This window comes from Gymnoscopelus microlampas (genome assembly GCF_963454915.1).
Source record: "Gymnoscopelus microlampas genome assembly, chromosome: 16".
Lineage (NCBI taxonomy): Eukaryota > Metazoa > Chordata > Actinopteri > Myctophiformes > Myctophidae > Gymnoscopelus > Gymnoscopelus microlampas.
This window is the reverse complement of record NC_139953.1, coordinates 20,919,107-20,933,356: the sequence shown is the minus strand read 5'-3', so window position 1 is coordinate 20,933,356 and position 14,250 is coordinate 20,919,107. Positions and strand designations below refer to the sequence as shown.

General features: G+C 43.4%; 1 protein-coding gene across 1 annotated transcript in view; it reads left to right on the top strand.

Moving 5' to 3' along the window:
• The window catches only part of mettl24 (methyltransferase like 24), a 55,762-nt gene that overhangs the window by 33,099 nt on the left and 8,413 nt on the right, over positions 1-14,250 (top strand). Inside the window, exon 3 of the mRNA XM_084082416.1 lies at positions 10,390-10,499. Within this exon, the coding sequence (XP_083938542.1) occupies positions 10,390-10,499 (110 nt within the window). The remainder of the gene's footprint in view (positions 1-10,389; positions 10,500-14,250) is intronic.

Sequence of the window (14,250 nt, the reverse complement as noted above, 5' to 3'; positions counted from 1 at the left end):
TATTCTGCGTAACAAGTACTTTTACTTTTGATACTTTTTGAAGTACATTTTGATACCAATACTTTTGTACTTTTAAGTACATTTTGAATTCCGAACGTTTACTTATAACAGAGTATTTCTACATTGCAGTATTGGTTATTTTACTTAAGTAAAATATTTGAGTACTTTTCCCACCACTGATATTGTATTGTTGCCACAACAACGTTTGGCAGCTCATCAGTTTTGGTGACACAAATGGGGCAAATAAATCCTCTTGAAACTTGTTTAAGTCTTTGTTATTGTCTTTGCAAATTGGGCCTTCCAAATATGTAGAAAAGGTTTCGTTTTAACCACAACATGTTATTACATGGGTATGCATGGGTATACAGTACGGTATACAGTACATGGGTATACAGTACATGGGTATGCATAGAATTGGACCATCTCTTTTTTTCCCTGTCCACTTGTTTCCAATTTGAAGGCCAGCGCAACTTCAGGCAAACCCTTTTGTTAAAATTAGATATTTACAGTATGCCCTTTTGTCATCACACTCAAACACCACTGTTCGCTTTGTTTTTGTTTACTATAGCCTACACACGTTTATCTTAACCTAATCTAATTAAGTCATGCAACAAAATGACTGTTGGCTGACACTATCAATATTATGCTTCATCTAAAAATACCGACATGTACACCGTACAGCACTTATAAACGCTATACCTTACCGATAACATGCGACGCACAACCAAAACATTGCTCATCCACATGACGTTGCCAGCCAGGGAGAGGGGAGGGGGAGGGTGGTGGGATGGTCGGGGGAGAAGAAAACCACGCCTACTTAGGAGACCATTTGTAGGATTTGTGTACCACTTCGCCTCCAGTGGATCCAATGGAGAATGCGTATCTTCTATATTAAAAATCTTTGACTCCACTCGCCTCCTCCAAGAAGCACATGAACAATTGGACCGCGACTACTTCCGGTTCGAAGTCGGAGTGACCGAGTGGGAGTGAGCGAGTGGCCGAGATTTTCGGTATTGGAATTTGGCTCTAGTGAATGCAAAGCCGTATCTAAAGGGACCTCCTGGTTAAGGCGTGAGCTCTGATTGGAGTATGAATGTGTGACGTAATGACCAGCAGAGCCAATTCCAATACCGAAAATCTCGGCCACTCGCTCACTCCCACTCGGTCACTCCGACTTCGAACCGGAAGTAGTCGCGGTCCAATTGTTCATGTGCGTCTTGGAGGAGGCGAGTGGAGTCGAGTGGAGGAGGCGAGGAGGCTCTCCACTTCCGCATTGAGCGAGTGTACATCAAGTGTATTCTCGACCACTCTCAACAGCTCCTCCGCGGCAGACTTCCGCATCACGTGTACACTTTTTTTTGTTTTTTTCCCCTTCTCCCGTGACGTTTACATGGTCCTCCTCCTCCACATGTGCCAAAAACACCGGCCGCACCCCCCCCCCCTCGCCGCCGCCGCTCACTCGTTGCGCATCTCACACACACACACACACACACACACACACACACACACACACACACACACACACAGTGTAAAGTAACTGAAAAGACCGCAACAAGCCACTGGCTTTATTGCGTTGTTGAATGATATAAAGCATAATACAATTATACATTGTAATATATTGTGCACACTTTCTGTCTCAAAAGCTGTTTCTATTCGTGCATGCCTCAATGCAGTACACGGACTACTATAAATGACTGAGACAAAGATTATGTTAACATTTTTAACTTCTGGGACGAAGAAAAAGAAAAGAAAACGGGAGGTGCGCGAACAGCGCGATGGAGAAGGACCCGCCGATATTTAATATTGTTTGTTGGTGAAACAATCATGACTGATACACATGAAAGAAGACCCTTCACAGCTAAATAGAGAATTTTACATTTTAAGAATCGGTTCAGAATTGAATGAGTACGACTATAGTTAAATGTGAACCGGTTTCTGCTATAAATATGCATCCACCGTTCTGCCCTGCGCGCCCCTTGGCTGCGACGTTTCCTTTTTGCCACGCATCTACACTTCATGGAGTACATTTTTGTACTGGGGTTCTGGGGACTGTACGAGCAATAAGAGGGACAGGTCAGGATTAAATCAATAAATGTAAGTTTGCTCGTCCTGGGGCTCACTATTTCAGGAATAAATGGCTTTGCACAATAATGTAACTATAAAGATAACGATGTGGCCATCCATCCACATTGATGAATTGTCTATTCTTATATTCTGTATTATTCTATACCTGCATATTATTCTATGCATAGTATATTTTCATCCACGCCTCTGCTGCTCTGGTCCAACTGTGTGAGACGTCATAAGTGATCGCGGAATTTGCCGCCGCTTTGAAATGACGCTGCTGAGTGTAGTCCGATCCTTTGAGGGCAACCGCTCGACCACTCGTCCTCTCAAATAATCCTCGGCTCCTCGCAGGGGCGGGGCTTAGGCGCGAGTGGAGGAAGCGAGGAGAGTGAGCGAGTGACCGAGTTTTGGGGAATGGAATTCAGCTATAGATATAGAAACCTAGATACCTCATTGGCCTCTGCAGTTCATTGCAGCGACTGGTATCTCAATACAAGGCTCTTCCGCAGGGCTGTTTGACTACTGATCAATCACATCGCTTTAACTACTGGCCAATCACAGCGCGTCTAACTGACTAGTTGCTGCGCGACTGACTCTTAAGAAAAGACCGGCCCCACCTGCCTCTGATTGGCCTACCGAACGCCCCCTTAAGTGACGCACACGGAAGTTTCCAGCTTGCCCAAGCCTTATATGGGATGCGAACCCTTTTTCTACCCCTTGTTTTTCAGTAGCGGGGGGCGGGGGGCGGGGAGCGGGGGGCGCCCTAGTCCCTACGTCACATCCTAGACGGATAGCTCCGCCCACACTGGGCGAGCGCTGTCAGTGCAGCGGAAGTCGATGCGCAGACGGCTTTGTTGTTGAAGCCCGACTGACGCACGCTCATGAGAAACAGCAGAAGTGAAATCTGGCGAAAACAGTTGCGTGCATTAAACTTTAAAGGAAACATGCAGTCTAAATATATAATAAATATCCATTTGCCTAATTCACCACTACTTTTGCGACTGTGTCTCAACGTGAAACAGTTGCGTGCATTAAACTTTAAAGGAAACATGCAGTCTAAATATATAATAAATATCCATTTGCCTAATTCACCACTACTTTTGCGACTGTGTCTCAACGTGTTTTTACTGGTTAAATAAAGGTTAAGTAAAAAATAAAATTTGCGTTTGAAACTTAGTATTTCTCTAAATATTACACTTTCACGACAGCCTAAGTATAAACTGTTATATTAGATGAGTGAAACAGCTGTCGATACAGTCAATATAAGTACCAATTCATAGAACCGCATTCTTTAAAAAAGAATGTTTATAGATTTTTTACTATCAAATACATTGATTAAACACTTTAATCAACCCTATTTTATACTTCGTTGTACAAAGGTGTTGTGCAAAATAACAAAATGTCCCGAAATTATAAAGAAGTTACTCATAAGGCTATCATCATATAATGATTTACTTATATTGACTGTATCGACAGCTGTTTCACTCATCTAATATAACAGTTTATACTTAGGCTGTCGTGAAAGTGTAATATTTAGAGAAATTCTAAGTTTCAAACGCAAATTTTATTTTTAATTTAACCAGTAAAACCACGTTGAGACACAGTCGCAAAAGTAGTGGCGAGACAGCTGTTTCACTCATCTAATATAACAGTTTATACTTAGGCTGTCGTGAAAGTGTAATATTTAGAGAAATACTAAGTTTCAAACGCAAATTTTATTTTTTACTTAACCTTTATTTAACCAGTAAAAACACATTGAGACACAGTCGCAAAAGTAGTGGTGAATTAGGCAAATGGATATTTATTATATATTTAGACTGCATGTTTCCTTTAAAGTTTAATGCACGCAACTGTTTCACGTTGAGACACAGTCGCAAAAGTAGTGGTGAATTAGGCAAATGGATATTTATTATATATTTAGACTGCATGTTTCCTTTAAAGTTTAATGCACGCAACTGTTTTCGCCAGATTTCATTTCTGCTGTTTCTCATGAGCGTGCGTCAGTCGGGCTTCAACAACAAAGCCGTCTGCGCATCGACTTCCGCTGCACTGACAGCGCTCGCCCAGTGTGGGCGGAGCTATCCGTCTAGGATGTGACGTAGGGACTAGGGCGCCCCCCGCTCCCCGCCCCCCGCCCCCAAGCCCCCAGAGCCGCTGAGAAATCTTGAAGCTGCCACCCCAGTGGCCAAAGCTGGAACTGCAGGCGGGGAGAAATACATGCGCGAGCAAAACATACTGATATATATTTATATATAGAGATATAAATATGTAAACATATTATACATAAATACATATGCATTTACATATACATAGGCATCTCCAGTGAATTTCATAAATATCTCGCGTTCAATCCTTGACACACGGGCTGCCGTAGAACGCAAAAATGACACTAGTGCGCATGCTCATAACTTTACGCCAACCCAAAACCGTCTCAATAATTCTACTTCCGGCAGGCTTCCGGGTGCTTCAAAACGCCAGTGAGCACATTCATTGAAATGATAGCTGGGGGCGGGGCAATCCTCCCTCTAGTTATATTATACCTCTATGCCCGCCCCCCGCTACTGAAAAACAAGGGGTAGAAAAAGGGTTCGCATATGGGATAGCCCTGCGGAACAAGGAAGCGCGCCCGAGATACGAACGCTTTAGAGCCGAAGGAGGCGTCTACCTTTATATGTCTATGAGCAGAGCTGTCAATGGGGAATAAGAGGCTGATGTTCACATCAGCTGACTGACAGCCGATTACAGCTGAGGCGTGCAAGACTTCCGTGTCCTGCATGAACGAACGCTATGCTTCATTTCTGGTGGAATAAATATCCATCATCCCAGTCAAGTGTGTGCTGGCACTCAGTCAAATGAGAATCCCCCTACCGCAAAGGGGACTGCCCATTAGTTCGACCTACCATTAGTTCGACCTACCATTAGTTCGACCTCCCATTAGTTCGACCTACCAATAGTTCGACCTCCCATTAGTTCGACCTCCCATTAGTTCGACCTCAGACCGGGTCGTACTATAGAGACGTCCTACAAGTCACAATAATCCGACATCTCTTTAGTTCGACCCATCAAACTTTCAGACTAAAGGGAGGTCCTGCTGGTTCAACCTCCCGTTATTTCAACCACTGTCTGTATTCTGAATAAGGGGGAAAACTTATTAAACTTATTATTATCATTATCTTCATTAGTATTAGTATTAGTATTATTAGTAGTAGTATTATTATAACCATGTTAATTGCCCGCAGTACTCAACGCAAATCTTGCGGTATTTAAATACCCGCGGTCGGGAATAGGTGGTCAAAATAAAACCTATGGCCCCGCAAAATCTTGCATCCTACCACAATAAACCAGATATAGAGCTTATACTTCTAGCAAGATATGAATATGTCTACATGCAGGGGAGAACGTTCCTACTGTGCTGCTGCGGAGTTACAACGCAAGCGGTCGGTCTCTCTCTCTCTCTCTCTCTCTCTCTCTCTCTCTCTCTCTCTCTCTTCTCTCTCTCTCTCTCTCTCTCTCTCTCTCTCTCTCTCTCTCTCTCTCTCTCTCTCTCTCTCTCTCTCTCTCTCTCTCTCTCTCTCTCTCTCTCTCTCTCTCTCTCTCTCGCTCTCTCTCCTCTGTCTCTCGCTCTGTCTCTCTCTCTGTGTGTGTCTGTCTCTCTCTCTCTCTCTCTCTCTCTCTCTCTCTCTCTCTCTCTCTCTCTGCACGTGTGTGCAGCTCGTCACGGTGTCACAATATAATATAATATACCTTTATAAGCGGTGTTAGTTACAACACAAGTTACAACGCAAGCGGTCTCTCTCTCTCTCTCTCTCTCTCTCTCTCTCTCTCTCTCTCTCTCTCCTCTCTCTCTCTCTCTCTCTCTCTCTCTCTCTCTCTCTCTGCACGTGTGTGCAGCTCGTCACGGTGTCACAATATAATATAATATACCTTTATAAGCGATGTTAGTTACAACACAAGTTACAACGCAAGCGGTCTCTCTCTCTCTCTCTCTCTCTCTCTCTCTCCTCTCTCTCTCTCTCTCTCTCTCTCTCTCTCTCTCTCTCTCTCTCTCTCTCTCTCTCTCTCTCTCTCTCTCTCTCTCTCTCTCTCTCTCTCTCTCTCTCTCTCTCTCTCTCTCTCTCTCTCTCTCTCTCTCTCTCTCTCTCTCTCTCTCTCTCTCTCTCTCTCTCTGATCTCTCGTCATGGTGTCACAAATGAATATAATATTCCTTCATAGTATATGTCCCGTCGCAATAGAAACACTTTCCCTATATCTGTGAGAAACTCCTCCTCAGAAATAAATAGACCCTCTCTCTCGAATGGGAGATCCGTGATCACATGACCTATATTATTATTATCATTATTATTACTATTACTATCATTATGCTATCATAGTTTGCGCATTCACATACAAAAGAAGAGTATGCTCACAGTGTTTCAGCTACTGTAGGCATAGGCCTATCCATTGCACCAACTGTAACACTCGCCTATTATCTAATGATGCTGTTGATACCCAAATGACAGCTGTGACTGACGGCTGTCATTTGGGTATAAAGCCCACCATACCGCTGGAACTACTTTTGACCTGGAGGTGTTATTTGCGGTGGCACAGCGACCCGACCGTCAGAACACTATAATGATGGGCCACATGTGGTCCATCAGAACACACAATACAGTTAATGCTATTAAACTATCTTGCGCTCTGGAGTGATGGTGAGGAATTCAGAGCATGTGTCCAAGGTGTCCAGCTCCAGAATGTCACTAATATTAGTTTCTGAGCCATGCTGTAACTAGACAACCTGCATGTCTGACTGTTCAGAGCTTGTGCGCCCCGCGCGTAAAGTATAAACACGGGAAACAGGTTGGGAAACAGGTCGCCAGACGCTGACGCTGATTCGTGATGACAATAAAAAATAAAATGTTATTTTTATAAATAGGCCTATTTTATTTTATTCCCCAACCCAGTCACAAACTTTAAAATGAACTGGTTCAGTTTTTAGTTAATAATTCAAAGTTTTGATTGAACTAAATGAAGTTTATAGGCTAGTTATTTTTCTTTAATAGGCTACGCTGCTGCAAGCTATTATTTATCAAAATGATTTGTACAGCCCATATAGAACCACAGACAGCAATGATTTTAACCGTTTTAACACTGAAACTATGCATGTGTCAGATTCATCTTTGCTATAGCCTTAGTCCTTAGATCAAGACTAGATGTATTTTATCGATTTTAAATGTTTTATATCTACGAGTTATTATAGCTATATATTATTATTATTATGATTAGGCTATATATATATATATATATATATATATATATATATATATATATATATATATATATATATATATATATATATATATATATATATATATATATATATATATATCCATTGCACCAACTGTACACTGACAGACAAGGACAATACGATAATGATAATTATAATATTATTAATATTAATCCTTCGTGTTCGTGTTGTGAGCTTGTAGATTTGCTATCTTTAAATGATTTTTATACATTTAATACATTTGAAAACTTGTGAAATGGGACCTTCTGCATAACAAGCACTTTAACTTTTGGTATTTTAAGTACATTTTGATACCAATACTTATGTACTTTTTGAGAGTATTTCTACATTGCAGTATTGGTACTGGTAAATATTGGTAAAGTTAAACGCTTGAGTACTTTTTTTAACACCTGAAAAACCAGAGCATTTTACTACTTAGAAAAGTAGCGCAAATGAACTACAAATGACTAAATACTCCAATCATGTAAACATCCTCTGAAAACATCTGAACTGAATACAAGCAGATCATGTAAAAATTGATATTATTGATAGTTCTGATGGGCCACATGTGGCCCATCATTATAGTGTTCTGACGGTCGGGTCGCTGTGCCACCGCAAATAACACCTCCAGGTCAAAAGTAGTTCCAGCGGTATGGTGGGCTTTATACCCAAATGACAGCCGTCAGTCACAGCTGTCATTTGGGTATCAACAGCATCATTAGATTGCATTGTTGGTGCAATGGATAGGCCTATGCCTACAGTAGCTGAAACACTGTGAGCATACTCTTCTTTTGTATGTGAATGCGCAAACTATGATAGCATAATGATAGTAATAGTAATAATAATGATAATAATAATATAGGTCATGTGGAGCCCACGGATCTCCCATTCGAGAGAGAGGGTCTATTTATTTCTGAGGAGGAGTTTCTCACAGATATAGGGAAAGTGTTTCTATTGCGACGGGACATATACTATGAAGGAATATTAGAGAGAGAGAGAGAGAGAGAGAGAGAGAGAGAGAGAGAGAGAGAGAGAGAGAGAGAGAGAGAGAGAGAGAGAGAGAGAGAGAGAGACCGCTTGCGTTGTAACTTGTGTTGTAACTAACACCGCTTATAAAGGTATATTATATTATATTGTGACACCGTGACGAGAGAGAGAGACACAGAGACACAGAGAGAGAGACAGAGCGAGAGACAGAGGAGAGAGAGCGAGAGAGAGAGAGAGAGAGAGAGAGAGAGAGAGAGAGAGAGAGAGAGAGAGAGAGAGAGAGAGAGAGAGAGAGAGAGACCGACCGCTTGCGTTGTAACTCCGCAGCAGCACAGTAGGAAATTACGTTCTCCCCTGCATGTAGACATATTCATATCTTGCTAGAAGTATAAGCTCTATATCTGGTTTATTGTGGTAGGATGCAAGATTTTGCGGGGCCATAGGTTTTATTTTGACCACCTATTCCCGACCGCGGGTATTTAAATACCGCAAGATTTGCGTTGAGTACTGCGGGCAATTAACATGGTTATAATAATACTACTAATACTACTACTAATAATACTAATAATAATACTAATACTAATACTAATGAAGATAATGATAATAATAAGTTTAATAAGTTTTCCCCCTTATTCAGAATACAGACAGTGGTTGAAATAACGGGAGGTTGAACCAGCAGGACCTCCCTTTAGTCTGAAAGTTTGATGGGTCGAACTAAAGAGATGTCGGATTATTGTGACTTGTAGGACGTCTCTATAGTACGACCCGGTCTGAGGTCGAACTAATGGGAGGTCGAACTAATGGGAGGTCGAACTATTGGGAGGTCGAACTAATGGGAGGTCGAACTAATGGGAGGTCGAACCAGTGCCACGTTACCTTTGGCAAAGGGAGATGTTAGGCTTCTATTGCATTATGTTGACAATGGTTAATTAATGGAAGGAGATTCTTGTCTATGAACATTTTTCTATCCATATCCTTTCGTGAACTGGTGAAAATAAGGAAAAGCTGCTAGATGTAGGGTTACGGAGGGCTCAGATATTCTATATGGTTTGAGAAAGAGCCGGATTGCAAGAGTTGCTTTCGATGGGGCCATCATTTTGGATGAGGTGCATCTAGTTATCAATTCATTGTCTCCTCCTAAAATAATATGATGTGTCTGCATGTTTGGTAAATGAGCAAAACATTTTGTTACAAGGGACCCCTCCGTGGGGGACAGTATAAAATTAAACACAAAAAAAAGCCATTTAAACTATTAAAAATCACACCTGTGTGAAGGTAGCGGCGCCTTTGATATATTTTGTCATAGATATGTGTTTCTACTAGAGAAACAATATTAAATCTCTGTAAATGTATTTCAAGGCTTCCAGTGGCACTAAATAGTGCCATTGGAATCACCAAATGTTACTATTAATCATTGTTTATTTAGTCATTGTTTATATAGACATCTAATTCTATATTCATGACATCATAGTGATGTCATGAATAGTAACATAGTGATGTCATGAATAGTGACCAATCAGAACGTTGACGGACCTGACCAATCAGAACGTTGACGGACCTGACCAATCAGAACGTTGACGGACCTGACCAATCAGAACCTTGGCGAGCCTGACCAATCAGAACGTTGACGCAAAAGCCAGGTATAGAGGGCTAATATCCGCGGCTAGCGCCGCTAAAAATCAGGTGGTGGAATCTATTCCCAACGCTATTACCTATTAGAACAAGTGGACACTTTGATTCCTCAAAACCAAATTACCATCATCTATTAGAAATAAGTTACCAAAACAAAAAGAAACGCATGGGTTCCCGAGGCTAGTGGTAAGTTAGCACCAAAAAGGTAAAAAGCACGAACAACAAACATAGGAAAATCATTTGCGGCTTGTTGTAGTTACTGAGGGCCAATAAGTAGTTTCTATTGCAAATTATCAGCAGAGCTCACTAAAGCACAACCTACTCAATCTGCCTGCTCCTTTGCGCCGATGTGAGGGACTCCTCATTTGAGGCAGGGAAGAGTCCTCAGCATGATTGACACCCATAACATTTATGTCCTTTTGCCTGTCTGTTTGTCCAGGTTTCATGTGAGTCCCTGTCCAATGAGGGCCCCTGGACTGTCTGTCTGGACCCCAAGTACAGCCTGGTCCACAACATGGACAGCAAGCACTGCAGGGTCTACTCACTGGGGTGGGTTCACACGCACGCACACACACACACACGCAACTTATTAATGTCTAAATGAAACGATTTTGGTAAGTACTGTAGGTGGTATTTGTTTATAAATGCACATTAGGTGCACGCACGCACACACACACACACGCACGCGGGCACGCGCGCACACACAGCACAGCACACTCCCTCCACCACACAAGCCTCTGGCAGAACCCCAGTCCTCATCTATCTCGCTCTCCTGTTCTTGAGTGGCAAGTAATCTGGACTCTGTTCAGTCAAATCAAGTCAGGTTACCGGGCACTTGACCTCCTTAAGATTGGACGGGTGCTGATCTGTCTCAGTCAGCCAACGTCTCCAGCTCTGGATGGATCCACCCAGGCCCGCTGCTTTGCTGAGGTGTAGTGGGGTGGGGTTCTGTACACAGGGTCAAATGGGATTCGACTGTTGCAGACAGTGGGCCCATTAATGTGACTGCTGAGAGACGGGCACAGGTGTGCTGGCTTCAAGGCAGGCATGGCATGGGGCTGTGGGAGCGAGGGCAGGGGTCGAGGGGAGAGAGAGAGAGAGAGGGGGGGGAGGGGGCATATAGGGATTGTTGTTGTTCTTGGCGCTCTGCCACTCCATAGAGCGGGGGTCAGAGGTTAATTGAAGAGGTTGAACAAAAAATGGATCTGATTTCCTCTGGCTGAGTGATGGGAGGATAGACGAGCACGCACGCACGCACACACGCACGCACGCACAGGGGGATTGGAAGACAGTGTGAACATGCACACATTCACACTGAATGCAGAAACTTTTCTTAGATGCATACAGGTGTGCGCATGTATTTTTTATGCCAGCCAAAGGGGAGCATTATGCCTCATCGCAATGATTAATGCAAACAGATTAATGCACAGATTGCACAGATTAATGCACAACCTGAATACAGCGTGGGGAAATATATGAGATTTTTCAAGCCAATAAAAATCTTCATTAGCATTTTGTCCCAAGGGGCTGATCGCTAAGATCATTAAAATTAATTCAATAGACTCGTATAATCCACCTCAGACTCTGACTAATGAAAGAGCAGTTGGCTAATCTGGAAAAACAAAACAAACATCTAAAAATGAATTCCACATTAAACAAGACAAGCCATAAAGGCGCAACGTGACTGCAATCACATTTCACTGAAAAAGCCAAGAAATATGTGTCCCTTCTCTGTCCTAGATTCCTGGTTCTCACACGCATGCACGCACGCACAGACACACAAGCCCTGTCCAAGGCTCAGAAGCCCAATTTCTCCCTTGGCCAGAAGGGGATTGATCCCCATGTGGATGAGCGGTTGATGTTTGTTTTTCTCAATCCCCAGGTTAGAATCCAGGTGGTTATATTGGGGGCTCGGGGGAGGGAGGGAGGTATTCAAATCAAGGTGGCTACGCATCAACCAGATGTTGATGAAACTTATATACATAACAAACACACACACACACACACACACACACACACACACACACACACACACACACACACACACACACACACACACACACACACACACACACACACACACACACACACACACACACACACACACACAACTTATGCCAAGTATGTTTTCCCTGGGAGAGTTGTGCCATGTGTTACAAGACTCCAATCACAAACTACAGGCCACTGCTCCACTATAAGCCGGGGTTAAACGGAAATGTCACTGGCATTAAGCCAGTGTGTACACACACACCAAAGAATGTGTGGTATGTGTATGTGTGCGCGTGCGCGTGCATGCCACGTGCGTGTGCATAGTATTGTGTGTTTGATACGTCTCATTTGCATGCTGTTTAATGAGCCGTGCGTGGTCCTGCCCAGGCAGGAAGGAGCAGATGTTTTCTGATTGGAGTATCATATGGCGTGGGGGGGGGCACACAGTGTGTTTTTCCACATGAGAGGACCAGCAACTCGCCTCTCTCTCTCTCAATCCTGTCACTCTTTCTTGCTCCCTTTTGGTCCTGTCCTGTACATATCACTGTATTTGCTGCGCCTTGCCGTGTTCTCGTCCAACTGGAGCCTAAGGGTCCATTTGGTTCCATTTGTACACTCTCAGTTGACCACTTTCGCCAAAAATAGCAGATCTACAAGTGAGCTTGTAAATCGGCACATTTTTGGCAAAGAGATTTGGCGTAGACGGGAAAAAAGCGGTTCAAGCACAGTTCCGTTTTACTGAGAATAGAGGGTTTAAGTGGTTAAATGAACAGTGAGCATGCAGTTCAGGAGGCATGCAGGGCTACAGACAACAGCAGAGCCTGTCATCCATCCATTTGATGCAGCCTCCCCTTGCAGCCCTTGTGTGTGAGCTAACTCCAGACTCATCTGCATCACTTATCTTAAGTGATGTAGAAAAAGGAACTGCTCAGAGACTTCGCAGGAGCGGCGTATCACTCACCGCAATGCACCGCCCATCCCTCCCCCCACCCCCCAACCCCCTCCGTGCCCCCGTCTTCAAATTTAGAAATGGCTATTTGGGTTAAAGTATGACAGGGGAATTAGAAATGTCCTGTGTTTCCATCCGTCATCACAGTGCTGCGTGCGGTGTATGATAACCACATGAACCCTATTATGGCCATGTCATTATGCGAGAACATTTTGGCAAAAATGACACACATGCATTGTGAGGTTGTATGTCGCCTATTTTGTCCTATTTGTCACACAATGGAGAAATAGGTTTAAGTGGTAACAGCAGTGTGTCAAGGACAAGGGGAGGGAGGGAGAAGGAGGCCAGAATAGGAGAGGAGAAGAGAAGAGAAGAGAAGAGAAGAGAAGAGAAGAGAAGAGAAGAGAAGAGAAGAGAAGAGAAGAGAAGAGAAGAGAAGAGAAGAGAAGAGAAGAGAAGAGAAGAGAAGAGAAGAGAAGAGAAGAGAAGAGAAGAGAAAAGAGGAGGGGTGGGGTGTAGTAAAGAAGGTCAGAGAGCCGTGGAGAAAAGCTGAAAAGGGCTCTGGTACAAAGACTAGCAAAACATAAACAGGAAAAGGATTAAGTGCGGGAGAGCATGGAAGAAAGCTGAGCAGTGGGTCAGACACCTGCCACCCAGTGTTTGTTAAACCATCTTGAAGGTCTCAAGATCTAGGCTGGCTGGGTGTTGACACAACAGTTCACAGAAAGGGCAGGCCTATTCAGAACTCAGTCGGAGAAGCTTTGGATCAAATAGCCTCTCTCGTGGCCCCATTACGCACATGCACGCGTGTACGTGTGCACATACATGTACACACACATGCACACGCACGCACACAGAGTTTCTGACAATAGTGAGACCCTCATATTTATTCTTATTACCTCTAGCTTTTCTTTGAAGTAGTATAGTTTCTGTCTCTCTGACTCTCTCTCTGTATCTCACAACTTTCTACAGACAAATAGCTATTTAAACAAAACCTTATAACCACATGTTTTCTCTCGTGGACACAAACACAAACCTGACCATTCATTGCCAGCGCTGCCGTTAAGGTCCTCCATTCTCATGAGACCACAAGGCCATTACTTCTAGCAGAGATGCCTCTTTTAACAGCACTGCATGTCTTCCAGTCCAGCAGATCGGACTCACTGACAGTGGGCTTTTCACTACATATCCCCTCATGAGCAATTCTTAAACCGTGTCATCTTTAAGTGCCTCTGCACTGAATCGCAGCCAGGCACAATCATAATACCCCCTCCTACCCCCTCCTCAGCTGGAGACTGGGGATCCATCAATGTCTCTCTTGTTGAAATATTTAGCATGGAAAAAAGGAGACATCTTGTTGCG